General features: G+C 39.3%; 1 protein-coding gene across 2 annotated transcripts; it reads right to left on the bottom strand.

Annotated features, from left to right (window-relative positions):
* Positions 1 to 4,904: 4,904 nt before the first annotated feature.
* Positions 4,905 to 9,233, bottom strand: ormdl2 (ORMDL sphingolipid biosynthesis regulator 2). 2 transcript variants are annotated; one of them, XM_079675303.1, is made up of 4 exons: positions 9,093 to 9,233; positions 7,800 to 7,973; positions 7,461 to 7,612; positions 4,905 to 5,525 (listed from the first exon to the last, which is right to left on the bottom strand). In XM_079675303.1, the coding sequence occupies exons 2-4, from the start codon at positions 7,971 to 7,973 to the stop codon at positions 5,390 to 5,392; spliced, it is 462 nt and encodes a 153-aa protein (XP_079531429.1). In that variant the 5' UTR covers positions 9,093 to 9,233; the 3' UTR covers positions 4,905 to 5,389. The 2 variants fall into 2 exon arrangements, with proteins under 2 accessions (XP_079531429.1, XP_079531430.1); XM_079675304.1 differs by having other exon boundaries at positions 8,960 to 9,099.
* Between the last annotated feature and the right edge of the window lie 3,655 nt (positions 9,234 to 12,888).

Here is a 12,888-nt window from a genome sequence, read left to right as displayed (position 1 = left end):
AGATTGAACCCAAAAAAGTGGTGAAAAAAATATTCTAATATAATGTTTTTATCAAAGTCTTTTGCAGTGGACATTTTTGTCCCGAATGACTAATTAGGGTCGTCCAATCAAAAGACACCGCAGGGTCAAGTGATCATTAATGTGCAATGTACCTGCCAAATAAATAAATAAAATAAAATGTAACCTACACTGCGGATCCTCAAATGGGACTCTAGTAGACTTTTAATCAGGCCCGGTTCCAGAACAAAATGACTCAGGGTGCATCTGAGATTAGAGAGGGTGCAGTGGTAAAGTGCTATTTTTATAAGTGGGGAGTGGACCTAACACCCTCTAGGGGGGTCCTCACCTCCTCTAGGGGCATGCTCCCCTCGGGAAGATTTTTTTTTTAAATATTGAAGTTAAAAGCATCAATCTGGTGCATTTTTAGATCAACATGGAGAGATCTATCTATGGATCTATGTGCTCTTTGCTTGATTCATGCCTTCCCAGTCCCTTATCACCTATAAGAGCATGGCGCCAGTTGTTGTAGCCAGTTGTGGTGCACTGAAGGCATCTGACTTACTTGAACCGAAATGTCTACATGCATAGCAGAAGATGGCATCTTTTTCACATGAATATTCCAACCAATCTCTGTTTTGAAACCATGAGCTGCAAAATGAGCGCCTTACCCCACTGTACAGGCGAGTTGGGTACTTTTTTAAATACACCTGGGCAGGCTCTGTTTTGCCGAGGTCCTCTGGCACTTGCGGGCCGCTGAGGGGTGGCGGTGTTTGGGGCGACGAAGACGGCTGCGGCTGCTCCGCCTCCGTGGGCGAGGCGGGCATAGCCGGCGAGTCGGGCGTTAGTGTCCACGACAGTGGCCGCGGGTAACGTAATGTCACCATGATCTGAACTGTTATTACCTGCAGTAGATGCAGTGTTACTGCTGGCGATAAGGGCTGGTTGTTTTAACCATTTTCTGATGTCCATGACTGCTGTGTAAGCACCTTGCAGATGATGAGCGCGCAGCGGCACAGGCCACGCACACCTGACATAATAACGTTAGTTACCGTTTAAATTGACCAAATAAATGCAGCAGACAATGTTATTCAACCACAATTACAATTTATTTTATTTCAACTAAATTATTATTATTATTATTATTATTATTACTACTACTATTATTATTATTATATATGTAATATTTTTCACTTTTCATATTTATTTATTTTTCACTTTTCATTTTTCAAATGAGGGTGCATAACGACTCAACTGAGGGTGCAATGCACCCTTATGCACCCCCGTAGAAGCGGGCCTGCTTTTAATAATAAGGATAATAATAATAATAATAATAATAATAATAATAATAATAATAATAATAGTAATAATAATAATAATAATAATAATAATAATACATTGTATTTATATTAGGCGCCTCTCAAGGTCGCAGTACAAGATACACAAACAAATCAACAGCAGAACAACAAGTAAATATAACCAATAAGAGCAGAGGACGTGTCATGTGATCAGGGGGGATATGCCAGTGTGAAGAGACGTGATTTTAGACGTGATTTAAAAAAGGAGAGATGCCAGAGGTGTTTTGAGGAACTACTACTGGGACTAGAGGGAGGAATGAGACTGCGTTCCTCTTCCCAGACAGCAGAGGGCAACAGACGCTAACTACGATCAATGCTGATTTAGCAATCTGCATATTTGGAAAGTCAGCGTTATAAATGACATCTTTGTTTTAGATCTAGACTTCCAGCTGAAACCACATCTCCCTTTTGAAGTCCCTGTCATCGTATTGTCTTCAGAGGTCTCAGGAGGTAGAATATGTTCTGACCTTTCTCACCTCAAATAATTACAATCAAAACAAAGTGACCTCTGCTTTGAATCCACGTCGTGTGGAGTGAGTCTTATCTGAGTTTATATCAAAGTGAATATATTAGATGAGTGTTATCTCACAGTGTTGATACCAGGAAAGTAGAGCGAGTTGATCTCCCACACGGAGCCTTATCTGATGACCTTCCGCCTCTTTAACCCTCTGCTTCACCGCGGACATTTATGACCTTTTTATTTTACATGTTGGAAGCTAAATGCTAGTTTCTGTGATAAAGTGTGTATCCAAAATACAGACGGACAGAGCCTTAAGGACACACATGTTCCCATTGAACCTCAGGGAAACCATAACTAATAATAATAATACATTTCATTCATCAAGCGCTTCATCAGGAGCTCAAAGACGCTTTACAGAGGTAAGAAAAGAAGATAGAAAGTGATTAAAATCAAGCAATAAAACCACATTGATCACAAGCACCAGTCACATGTAGAAAGATGAGAGTTTGGTGCCCCTAGTTTCTGGCTGTTTCCACCAGATTGAGAGTTTCTTGGTGTTTTGCACAAAAAATAAAAAAATAAAACTCAAAAAAGTATTCTTGCTAATCAATGATGAATTACACAATGTGAGAAATCTAAAATGAATTAAAACAATGCATCAAAGTCAATATTGGTGCCAATTGTTACCCTTTTCACAACACTTTTATTTATAAAAATACTATTTATTAATTGTTTATTCATAATAATGTTGTCCTCTTAGTGATAGCTTTTTTAAAAAAAAACATATTTGTTGTATAAGAAATACAAATAAATGGTTAAATTAAATATTTAAAGTTTTATAAATTAAATACAAATAAAAAAATGCATCTAAATATGTGTTGTTGCTAAGCAATAAAAATACATATTAAAAAAGCATTTAATACACAGAAAATAATTTCGCTTTTGTCGCTTTATGTAAACAAACCGGCATTTTAGGGTTAACAAATGTCACTCAGTAGAGGGGCCATATTATTTTATGGTACTTTTTATTTAAAGCGCATATTTTTTAGAGGCGGTCGAGGGTTATCGAGCGTCTCCTCTCAGCATCGCAGCGAGGGAACACCCCAATGGATGTTGCAGATGATTAACCAGGATCACAGCATGAATCAGCTGATACCGACTGGATTTGCATGTGTTTCCCAGGATCCGCTCTGCACCTACTTCCTTAAAGCTGACGCTGAGAGGCAGCAGGGAAACCTCGCCGCCATGCAAACACCGTGAGGGGGGAATCCCTCTGATATTAGGCACAACACTCACCCCCCCCCCCCTCATGTAAAGTGTCCGGAGTTCCCCTCAGCCCACCAGCTGTCAATCAAACGGTTCTTAGAGACATTTCAGGAAAATCTGAAGTTTACCTTGTTGACAATGTGCAGAGTAGCTCTGACTGAAGCATAGACAGAACATCTACGTAGTGTCTCTACTTTAAAGAGTCCTCTCCTGCTGATGTTCAGGTGTATATCAGTATGTAGTGTCTCTACTTTAAAGAGTCCTCCCCTGCTGATGTTCAGGTGTATATCAGTATGTAGTGTCTCTACTTTAAAGAGTTCTCTTGCTGATGTTCACGTGTATATCAGTATGTAGTGTCTCTACTTTAAAGAGTCCTCTCCTGCTGATGTTCAGGTGTATACCAGTATGTAGTGTCTCTACTTTAAAGAGTCCTCTCCTGCTGATGTTCAGGTGTATACCAGTATGTAGTGTCTCTACTTTAAAGAGTCCTCTCCTGCTGATGTTCAGGTGTATATCAGTATGTAGTGTCTCTACTTTAAAGAGTCCTCTCCTGCTGATGTTTAGGTGTATATCAGTATGTAGTGTCTCTACTTTAAAGAGTCCTCTCCTGCTGATGTTCAGGTGTATATCAGTATGTAGTGTCTCTACTTTAAAGAGTCCTCTCCTGCTGATGTTCAGGTGTATATCAGTATGTAGTGTCTCTACTTTAAAGAGTTCTCTCCTGCTGAAGTTCAGGTGTATATCAGTATGTAGTGTCTCTACTTTAAAGAGTCCTCTCCTGCTGATGTTCAGGTGTATATCAGTATGTAGTGTCTCTACTTTAAAGAGTTCTCTCCTGCTGATGTTCAGGTGTATATCAGTATGTAGTGTCTCCACTTTAAAGAGTCCTCTCCTGCTGATGTTCAGGTGTATATCAGTATGTAGTGTCTCTACTTTAAAGAGTCCTCTCCTGCTGATGTTCAGTTGTATATCAGTATGTAGCGTCTCTACTTTAAAGAGTCCTCTCCTGCTGATGTTCAGGTGTATATCAGTATGTAGTGTCTCTACTTTAAAGAGTCCTCTCCTGCTGATGTTCAGGTGTATATCAGTATGTAGTGTCTCTACTTTAAAGAGTCCTCTCCTGCTGATGTTCAGGTGTATATCAGTATGTAGTGTCTCTACTTTAAAGAGTCCTCTCCTGCTGATGTTCAGGTGTATATCAGTATGTAGTGTCTCTACTTTAAAGAGTCCTCTCCTGCTGATGTTCAGGTGTATATCAGTATGTAGTGTCTCTACTTTAAAGAGTCCTCTCCTGCTGATGTTCAGGTGTATATCAGTATGTAGTGTCTCTACTTTAAATAGTCCTCTCCTGCTGATGTTCAGGTGTATATCAGTATGTAGTGTCTCTACTTTAAAGAGTCCTCTCCTGCTGATGTTCAGGTGTATATCAGTATGTAGTGTCTCTACTTTAAAGAGTCCTCTCCTGCTGATGTTCAGGTGTATATCAGTATGTAGTGTCTCTACTTTAAAGAGTCCTCTCCTGCTGATGTTCAGGTGTATATCAGTATGTAGTGTCTCTACTTTAAAGAGTCCTCTCCTCTGATGTTCAGGTGTATATCAGTATGTAGTGTCTCTACTTTAAAGAGTCCTCTCCTGCTGATGTTCAGGTGTATATCAGTATGTAGTGTCTCTACTTTAAAGAGTCCTCTCCTGCTGATGTTCAGGTGTATATTAGTATGTAGTGTCTCTACTTTAAAGAGTCCTCTCCTGCTGATGTTCAGGTGCCGTCCTAGTCTCTTCTCTCTGACATGATACAGACGTTACGATGAATTATTAATAATAAAAGTCTCAGCGTTTTTTTCACTCGTCATTTTATAAGCAAGAAAAAACATACATCTTCAACAGAGAACAGGAACTGACATGGGAGTGCGTGTGAAAGCGGTGTTAGTCGTGTAAATGCACGCTGCGTGTAAATCCTTCATAGTAAATCAAGAAGAAAGCGTTAAAATAAAAACTAATCTGAAGGCGAAGAAGACCTCCTTCACATTTAGGAGCGTTTAACTTTACAGACGTGCAGCCAGTGCCGTTTGTAACAGGAAGTAAATCTCAATTCAATCTCTAATTCGCTTTTTTCTTTGCAGCCAGATTGCGGACAAACATCAGGAATGTCAGTAAAGAGAAGACTTACTTTCATAGAACAGCAGCAGTGCATTTACTCTTGTTTTCATCATACTCCACACAGTCTGTACAGGAAACCCTCCAGACATTATAAAAAAGTTCAGCAGAAACAGAAAAAACAGTCCCCGGGGCGTTGGTGCCAAAACTCTGGTCAGTATTTGTTGATCCCAAATATCCGAACGCCGTGGAATTGAGGCAGTTTGGGAAGCAACACGGTGAGAAGAGAACTCGTGTTGATCAGGAAATGCGTCGAGTCGTATTTCGTGTAGAAGCTGGCGAGGATATACCTGCAGAGAGAGAGAGGACTCTTTAAAGTGGAGACACTACATACTGATATACACCTGAACATCAGCAGGAGAGGACTCTTTAAAGTGGAGACACTACATACTGATATACACCTGAACATCAGCAGGAGAGGACTCTTTAAAGTAGAGACACTACATACTGATATACACCTGAACATCAGCAGGAGAGGACTCTTTAAAGTAGAGACGCTACATACTGATATACACCTGAACATCAGCAGGAGAGGACTCTTTAAAGTAGAGACACTACATACTGATATACACCTGAACATCAGCAGGAGAGGACTCTTTAAAGTAGAGACACTACATACTGATATACACCTGAACATCAGCAGGAGAGGACTCTTTAAAGTAGAGACACTACATACTGATATACACCTGAACATCAGCAGGAGAGGACTCTTTAAAGTAGAGACACTACATACTGATATACACCTGAACATCAGCAGGAGAGGACTCTTTAAAGTAGAGACACTACATACTGATATACACCTGAACATCAGCAGGAGAGGACTCTTTAAAGTAGAGACACTACATACTGATATACACCTGAACATCGGCAGGAGAGGACTCTTTAAAGTAGAGACGCTACATACTGATATACACCTGAACATCAGCAGGAGAGGACTCTTTAAAGTAGAGACACTACATACTGATATAAACCTGAACATCAGCAGGAGAGGACTCTTTAAAGTAGAGACACTACATACTGATATACACCTGAACATCAGCAGGAGAGGACTCTTTAAAGTAGAGACACTACATACTGATATACACCTGAACATCAGCAGGAGAGGACTCTTTAAAGCAGAGACACTACATACTGATATACACCTGAACATCAGCAGGAGAGGACTCTTTAAAGTAGTGACACTTCATACTGATATACAACTGAACATCAGCAGGAGAGGACTCTTTAAAGTAGAGACACTACATTCTGATATACACCTGACATCAGCAGGAGAGGACTCTTTAAAGTAGAGACACTACGTACTGATATACACCTGAACATCAGCAGGAGAGGACTCTTTAAAGTAGAGACACTACGTACTGATATACACCTGAACATCAGCAGGAGAGGACTCTTTAAAGTAGAGACACTACATACTGATATACACCTGAACATCAGCAGGAGAGTACTCTTTAAAGTAGAGACACTACATACTGATATACACCTGAACATCAGCAGGAGAGGACTCTTTAAAGTAGAGACACTACATACTGATATACACCTGAACATCAGCAGGAGAGGACTCTTTAAAGTAGAGACACTACATACTGATATACACCTGAACATCAGCAGGAGAGGACTCTTTAAAGTAGTGACACTTCATACTGATATACACCTGAACATCAGCAGGAGAGGACTCTTTAAAGTAGAGACACTACATTCTGATATACACCTGACATCAGCAGGAGAGGACTCTTTAAAGTAGAGACACTACGTACTGATATACACCTGAACATCAGCAGGAGAGGACTCTTTAAAGTAGAGACACTACGTACTGATATACACCTGAACATCAGCAGGAGAGGACTCTTTAAAGTAGAGACACTACATACTGATATACACCTGAACATCAGCAGGAGAGTACTCTTTAAAGTAGAGACACTACATACTGATATACACCTGAACATCAGCAGGAGAGGACTCTTTAAAGTAGAGACACTACATACTGATATACACCTGAACATCAGCAGGAGAGGACTCTTTAAAGTAGAGACACTACATACTGATATACACCTGAACATCAGCAGGAGAGGACTCTTTAAAGTAGAGACACTACATACTGATATACACCTGAACATCAGCAGGAGAGGACTCTTTAAAGTAGAGACACTACATACTGATATACACCTGAACATCAGCAGGAGAGGACTCTTTAAAGTAGAGACACTACATACTGATATACTCACAGAACGATAGGTGAGATGGTGAGGAATTTGCGAGAGGAAGTGAACTGAACTCCGTAGTCCATCTGCTCCCAGTGAGTGAGGAGTCGAGCTTTTCCCTGATCTGGAGTCTCAAAGGGAGTTCCTTTCACCGTGTGCATGAACAGGTACATCACCTGCACCGGAAACACAATAACGGGAAATAAATAAAGTAAAATCAAACTTCTCAATATTATTTTGGCTAATATCAGTTTGCCCCTCCCTAAAAGGTAGGGTCTCTATGTTTCTAATGTGTATTAAATGATGTATTGTGGTGTTATATTTATGTGTGTGTATTAAATCATGTATAAGGATGTTTCTGACCAGGTTGTGGATGACGTTGGTGAGCGTCCACACCAGCGGCACGGTGAAGAAGGGGATGCTGAGCAGGACGATGTGCAGAACCACGGTCAGCAGCAGGTAGGTGAGCCAGATGCCCCGGCTGTTCATCACCCGAGTGTTGGGGTTCACCTCGCTGTGAGCCACGCCCACGTTCATCTGAAACACACACACATTTAGTTATAGCTAACACATGTAGCTTATGTGGGGTGTGTTAGGGCGAGAGTCACATTTAAAGAGATTACAATGAACATTACTTATTTAATTTCATCATAGCAGAACCCACTGCATAAATATAGATATGGTCGAGCAACTGCAGTCACATTTCCTGTTTGTGATTTAGCTTTTTTTAGTGTTTTGGGTTCATTTTAAAGCTTTTCTTTAAAAAACGTATCTAACATATGGGTGTAATTCCCCTTTGCCGTGTTTAGAAGTCATTTGACTGCACTTCTTCAAAGCTAAGTCTAAATAAAAAGATTTAACGTCCCCTTTTTCAGTGTTTAGAAGCGGTTAAGATGCACGTAATTAAAAGCGAAATGTTGAATTAATCGGAAAAGCTGCTTATTATACATTAATTGATTTCCTTATACTTCTGTAAAACGTCTGCTTGATCCAAGGCAGGCCACGGTCCTAAAAACAGTCGAATATATTTAATTATCGAAGAAATAAAACTAGTAAAAAGGCTCTAAAATGTCTTAAAATAACTATTTTAATAAAAAAAAAATTAAGATAATCAAACTAAAGTTAATTTATATGTTACTACTTTTACTTTTTTAGTGATTATGAGTCATTTTATTATAATTTTGAACTTCTTTATCCCTATTTCTCTAGGGTTTGGGAACTTGTGAGTGTTTGTGTTTATAATGATTACTCAATACAAAAATCAACACCACCCGCCGGAGTTGTCCCTTTTTAGTAAAACAAGCGCCCTAAATGCTACATGTAGCCGCAACCCACAAACAGGCCATAACAACTCAAATAAAGCATCAACAATGTTTAATTCTTCAGTAAAACACGGGAACTAAACAATAAGGGTGCAAATAAAGTCCAACATATTTAACTTTCTGCTTTATAATGAGCTTTTAGAGACCATAACGTTAGCATGCTAAGCTAACAGTTTCTCTGCTACCTTCAGGTTGACATACTTTTAGCTTAAAGTTTCCCCGGATTTGAGTCACTGCTGCGGGTTAAAATATTCTGTTAAATCGAGATAAACTAACCCCTCCGGAGCGGCCTTTATGGGTTAAAAACTTTACATTTCACCGGAGCCAACTTTACCTTCCTGTGTTGTCGTAGCTCACCAGGAAACTCCTTGTTTCTCTTTAACCCCGCCCCCCTGGTCCCTCCGCAGCAGAATCAGCGGGCATCCGTCAGACCTACAGCCGGAAAACCCTCACCATAAGCGGCAGGGGAGCAGGGGAGGGGTCGGTCTCACTGACACCCAAGAAAGTCACTCGTTCCCCAGAAAATATAAAAACACTTTTAATATGACATGACTGTTAATTACTGTAACCTTTATTTATTAACCACATTAATAACAGAATACAAAATATATTACTTCCTTTTTACTATTATTAGTATTCAGATTCTTGAGTAAAAGTACTAATAACACGATGTAAAAATACTCCATTTCAAGTAAAAGTACTGCATTGATAATGGTACTTAAGTATAAGTATTTAAGTACGATTGGGAAAATGTACTTAAAGTATTAGCAGTAAAAGTACTCATTAAGATTGCATTATCCTATCTTATCTTATCTTAAAAGTACTCATTGCAGGAAAAACTCAAAGAATAACTTAACTTCTTTCTTCACAAATCTTTTTTTAATTGCTACAAATAAATGTTCTGTTAACACACTCGTGGTTGGTTGGATGGTTTGACTCACCTACACTACAAAGTGTTTCCTACAGTATTGTGTGTCAAAATCTGAATTTACAGAGTAATAGTAAATAAATCTAGTAAAAAGTAAAATAATTGCTTCCGAAATGTAGTAAAATAGAAGTGTAAAGTACATTAAACATACTCTGGTATAGTAAAAGTACCTAAAATGTGTACTTAAATGAGTACATGTACGGAGTTACTTTCCACCACTGCTCACTATGCACCACGCCAAATTAGCTAATTTATTGTAGTATATATATTATTATTATTGATTCAGTTAGATGTCATGTTAATGCTGTAGCTGGCTGTAATCAGCTAATTACTGTATATATATTTGTTTGATCTTTTGGTCGGTTTAATTTTGTATTTTTTTATTTACTCATTGTAGGATTTTAAATATGCATATGCAAAGTAACTAAGCCAAGGCAGCCAATTAATATATCTGAGTAAAAAGAACAATATTTTTCCTACTTTGAAGTAAAATGATGCATGACATTTAATATGAGTTAATTAAAAGTGCACTTGAGTTCAGTAAAGGCAGACTGAGTGTGTTTGTGTTTTTTGTGTGATTGGTTGGTACAGAAGTGGTTTGACACCAGAGGTGGAAAGTACTTAAAGTACATGTGTGGTGGCATTCTGTAGTTTTTGTATTCATTATTCTTAATACCAAGTTCTGTCAAAGTCTGACTTCACTTCCCTCTGAGCCACTGAGCTCCATTATTGTCCAAAAACCTTTAAAAGCACACAAACTGGTGCAAAAAAATACCGTATCCACTCGTGACTGTCCATACTGTTTACCAACAGAAGGGAGAATTGTGTGTTATTGGATTGATAAACTGGCCTGGTGTTGGAGAGGTGATGCCATTACATTAAATATTAAATAGATTTAAAAAAATATATATATGAAATATACCTTCTTATTATAGGTTTTGGATAAAAATAGCAAATGTAGAATTATTATTTAAAATATTATTATTTATTTAATATTCATTTTACAATACATTTTATAATTATTCTATATGTGTTCATAAAATAAGATTTAAAAGCCTTTAGTATTTATTTGAACAACAATTTCCTCTTTTGTTTCTTCATATTTTTTGTACACATGATTTTATAATAAATGTTCCTACAATATTTGTTTAATTATTTCTATATTTGCTGTTATTTAATATCTTGATTTATCTCCCTGTGTTTTTGTAAGCACCAATAAAACCTAGAGATATAACCCTAACTCTGAATCTGAGATGCTACAGGAGCTTTATCTCCACAATCTAAAATATTGAAAGTCCTTTCACAGTGTTTTAATTCATCAGTACAAAGAACCCAGGAATATTAAATATTGAATCCTGCTCAGATAGTACTTTTACTTGGAATACTTTCAGTGTATTTTGATGATTATCCTCTTGTTGTGTTTTGTATACGGGATGGTTGGAAACGGTATTTCTTTTCTTTGGTTGACTTTGTGTTTTTTAACTCCGTTTACTGCTTTATCATCAAGAGAACAGAATGAAAAAGGAAGATTAACCCTTTGTTGCACAACATGGGACGAAGTGACCAGTCCGGCAGTGGCTCAGTCAGTAGGGGCTTGGACTGTGTGCCGTAGGGTCGCCGGTTCAAGTCCCCGACCAGACCTAAATATGGAGCGTGGACTGCTACTTGGAGAGGTCCCAGTTCACCTCCTGGCCCTGCCGTGGTGCCCTTGAGCAAGGCACCGGACATCGTGGTACTAGACTCCTGGTGCTAGACTCCTGGTACTAGACTCCTGGTCCTAGACTCCTGGTGCTAAACTCCTGGTACTAGACTCCCGGTGCTAGACTCCCGGTCCTAGACTCCCGATGCTAGACTCCCGTTGCTAAACTCCCGTTGCTAGACTCCCGGTGCTAGACTCCCGGTCCTCGACTCCCGGTGCTCGACTCCCGGTCCTAGACTCCCGGTGCTAGACTCCCGGTACTAGACTCCCGGTGCTAGACTCCCGGTACTAGACTCCCGGTCCTAGACTCCTGGTGCTCGACTCCTGGTCCTAGACTCCTGGTGCTAGACTCCTGTTACTAAACTCCTGGTGCTAGACTCCTGTTACTAGACTCCTGGTGCTAGACTCCTGGTGCTAGACTCCTGTTACTAGACTCCCGGTGCTAGACTCCCGGTGCTCGACTCCCGGTGCTAGACTCCGGTCCTAGGCTCCTGGTGCTAGACTCCTGGTCCTAGACTCCTGGTACTAGACTCCTGGTGCTAGACTCCCGGTGCTAGGATGTGTTAAAAGCAGAGAACACATGTGTGCTCTGTGCTCTGCATGTGAGACCATTAAAGAGGGTTTTTTTTTAGAATACAAATCATGTTTGTATCACGACCCTTCTCAGGGACAAAATTACCCCCATTCTTTCATTATCTTTAAAAATCTATTTCTTTAGTCTTTAATATTCAAAGTATTCATTACATATGTTGTGTTTTGAAAGGGTTAAAGACATCCACCTACATTTAGGACATGAGCTGCATAACATGGTGTGTGACCTGTGTGACGGAGGATGACTAATGGAGGAATGCAAAACAAAACAAACAGACAGAGTATTTCCTGTACGATGATCCGTGTGCAGAGAAATCACAACAAGGAAGTGACATCACAGGTTCACACACGGGACGTCCTGAGGAAGTCCGGATCACAATCTGATCCTGAGTCAGCTCATATTCATGTGTATTGTTTATTGAAAAACTGATGACCTGTAATATCTGTTTTCATTCTCACAGGTTTATTCCCTCCTTCAAAATATAAAATAATACTCAGAGGTGGGAGAAGTACTCAGATCTTGTACTTGGGTAAAAGGAGAAGTACTCAGATCTTGTACTTGAGTAAAAGTAGAAGTACTCAGATCTTGTACTTGATTAAAAGTAGAAGTACTCAGATCATGTACTTGAGTAAAAGTAGAAGTACTCAGATCTTCTACTTGAGTAAAAGTACTTAGTTACTTTACACCTCTGATCTTAACATATTTGAATGTGTCCTTGTCTCATGTTCTCTTATCTTAGTGTGTTTTATCAAAAACAGAATCATGACCTAACAGGCGTTACAGATCCGCTCTCACCTCTTGTTTTATTTACTGTATTATCTTTTGTTGCGCCTCACCAAACTGTACAAATCAATCTCTCCTGCACTGAAGTGAATTCACGCATTCTGTCTCACTTCATGTTCACTCTTTCA

Source organism: Notothenia rossii (assembly GCF_949606895.1).
Source record: "Notothenia rossii genome assembly, chromosome: 4".
NCBI classification, from domain to species: domain Eukaryota; kingdom Metazoa; phylum Chordata; class Actinopteri; order Perciformes; family Nototheniidae; genus Notothenia; species Notothenia rossii.
Note: the sequence above shows the minus strand (reverse complement) of the source record. Positions and strands in the feature narration are given on the sequence as shown.

Coding starts and splice junctions, on each gene's coding strand:
- ormdl2 (XM_079675303.1), bottom strand. CDS start 7,973: ATGAACGTGGGCGTGGCTCACAGCGAGGTGAACCCCAACACTCGGGTG. Junction 7,613..7,799: donor CCAACGTCATCCACAACCTG/GTCAGAAACATC, acceptor TTTCCGGTGCAG/GTGATGTACCTGTTCATGCA. Junction 5,526..7,460: donor ACCATCTCACCTATCGTTCT/GTGAGTATATCA, acceptor CTCTCTCTGCAG/GTATATCCTCGCCAGCTTCT.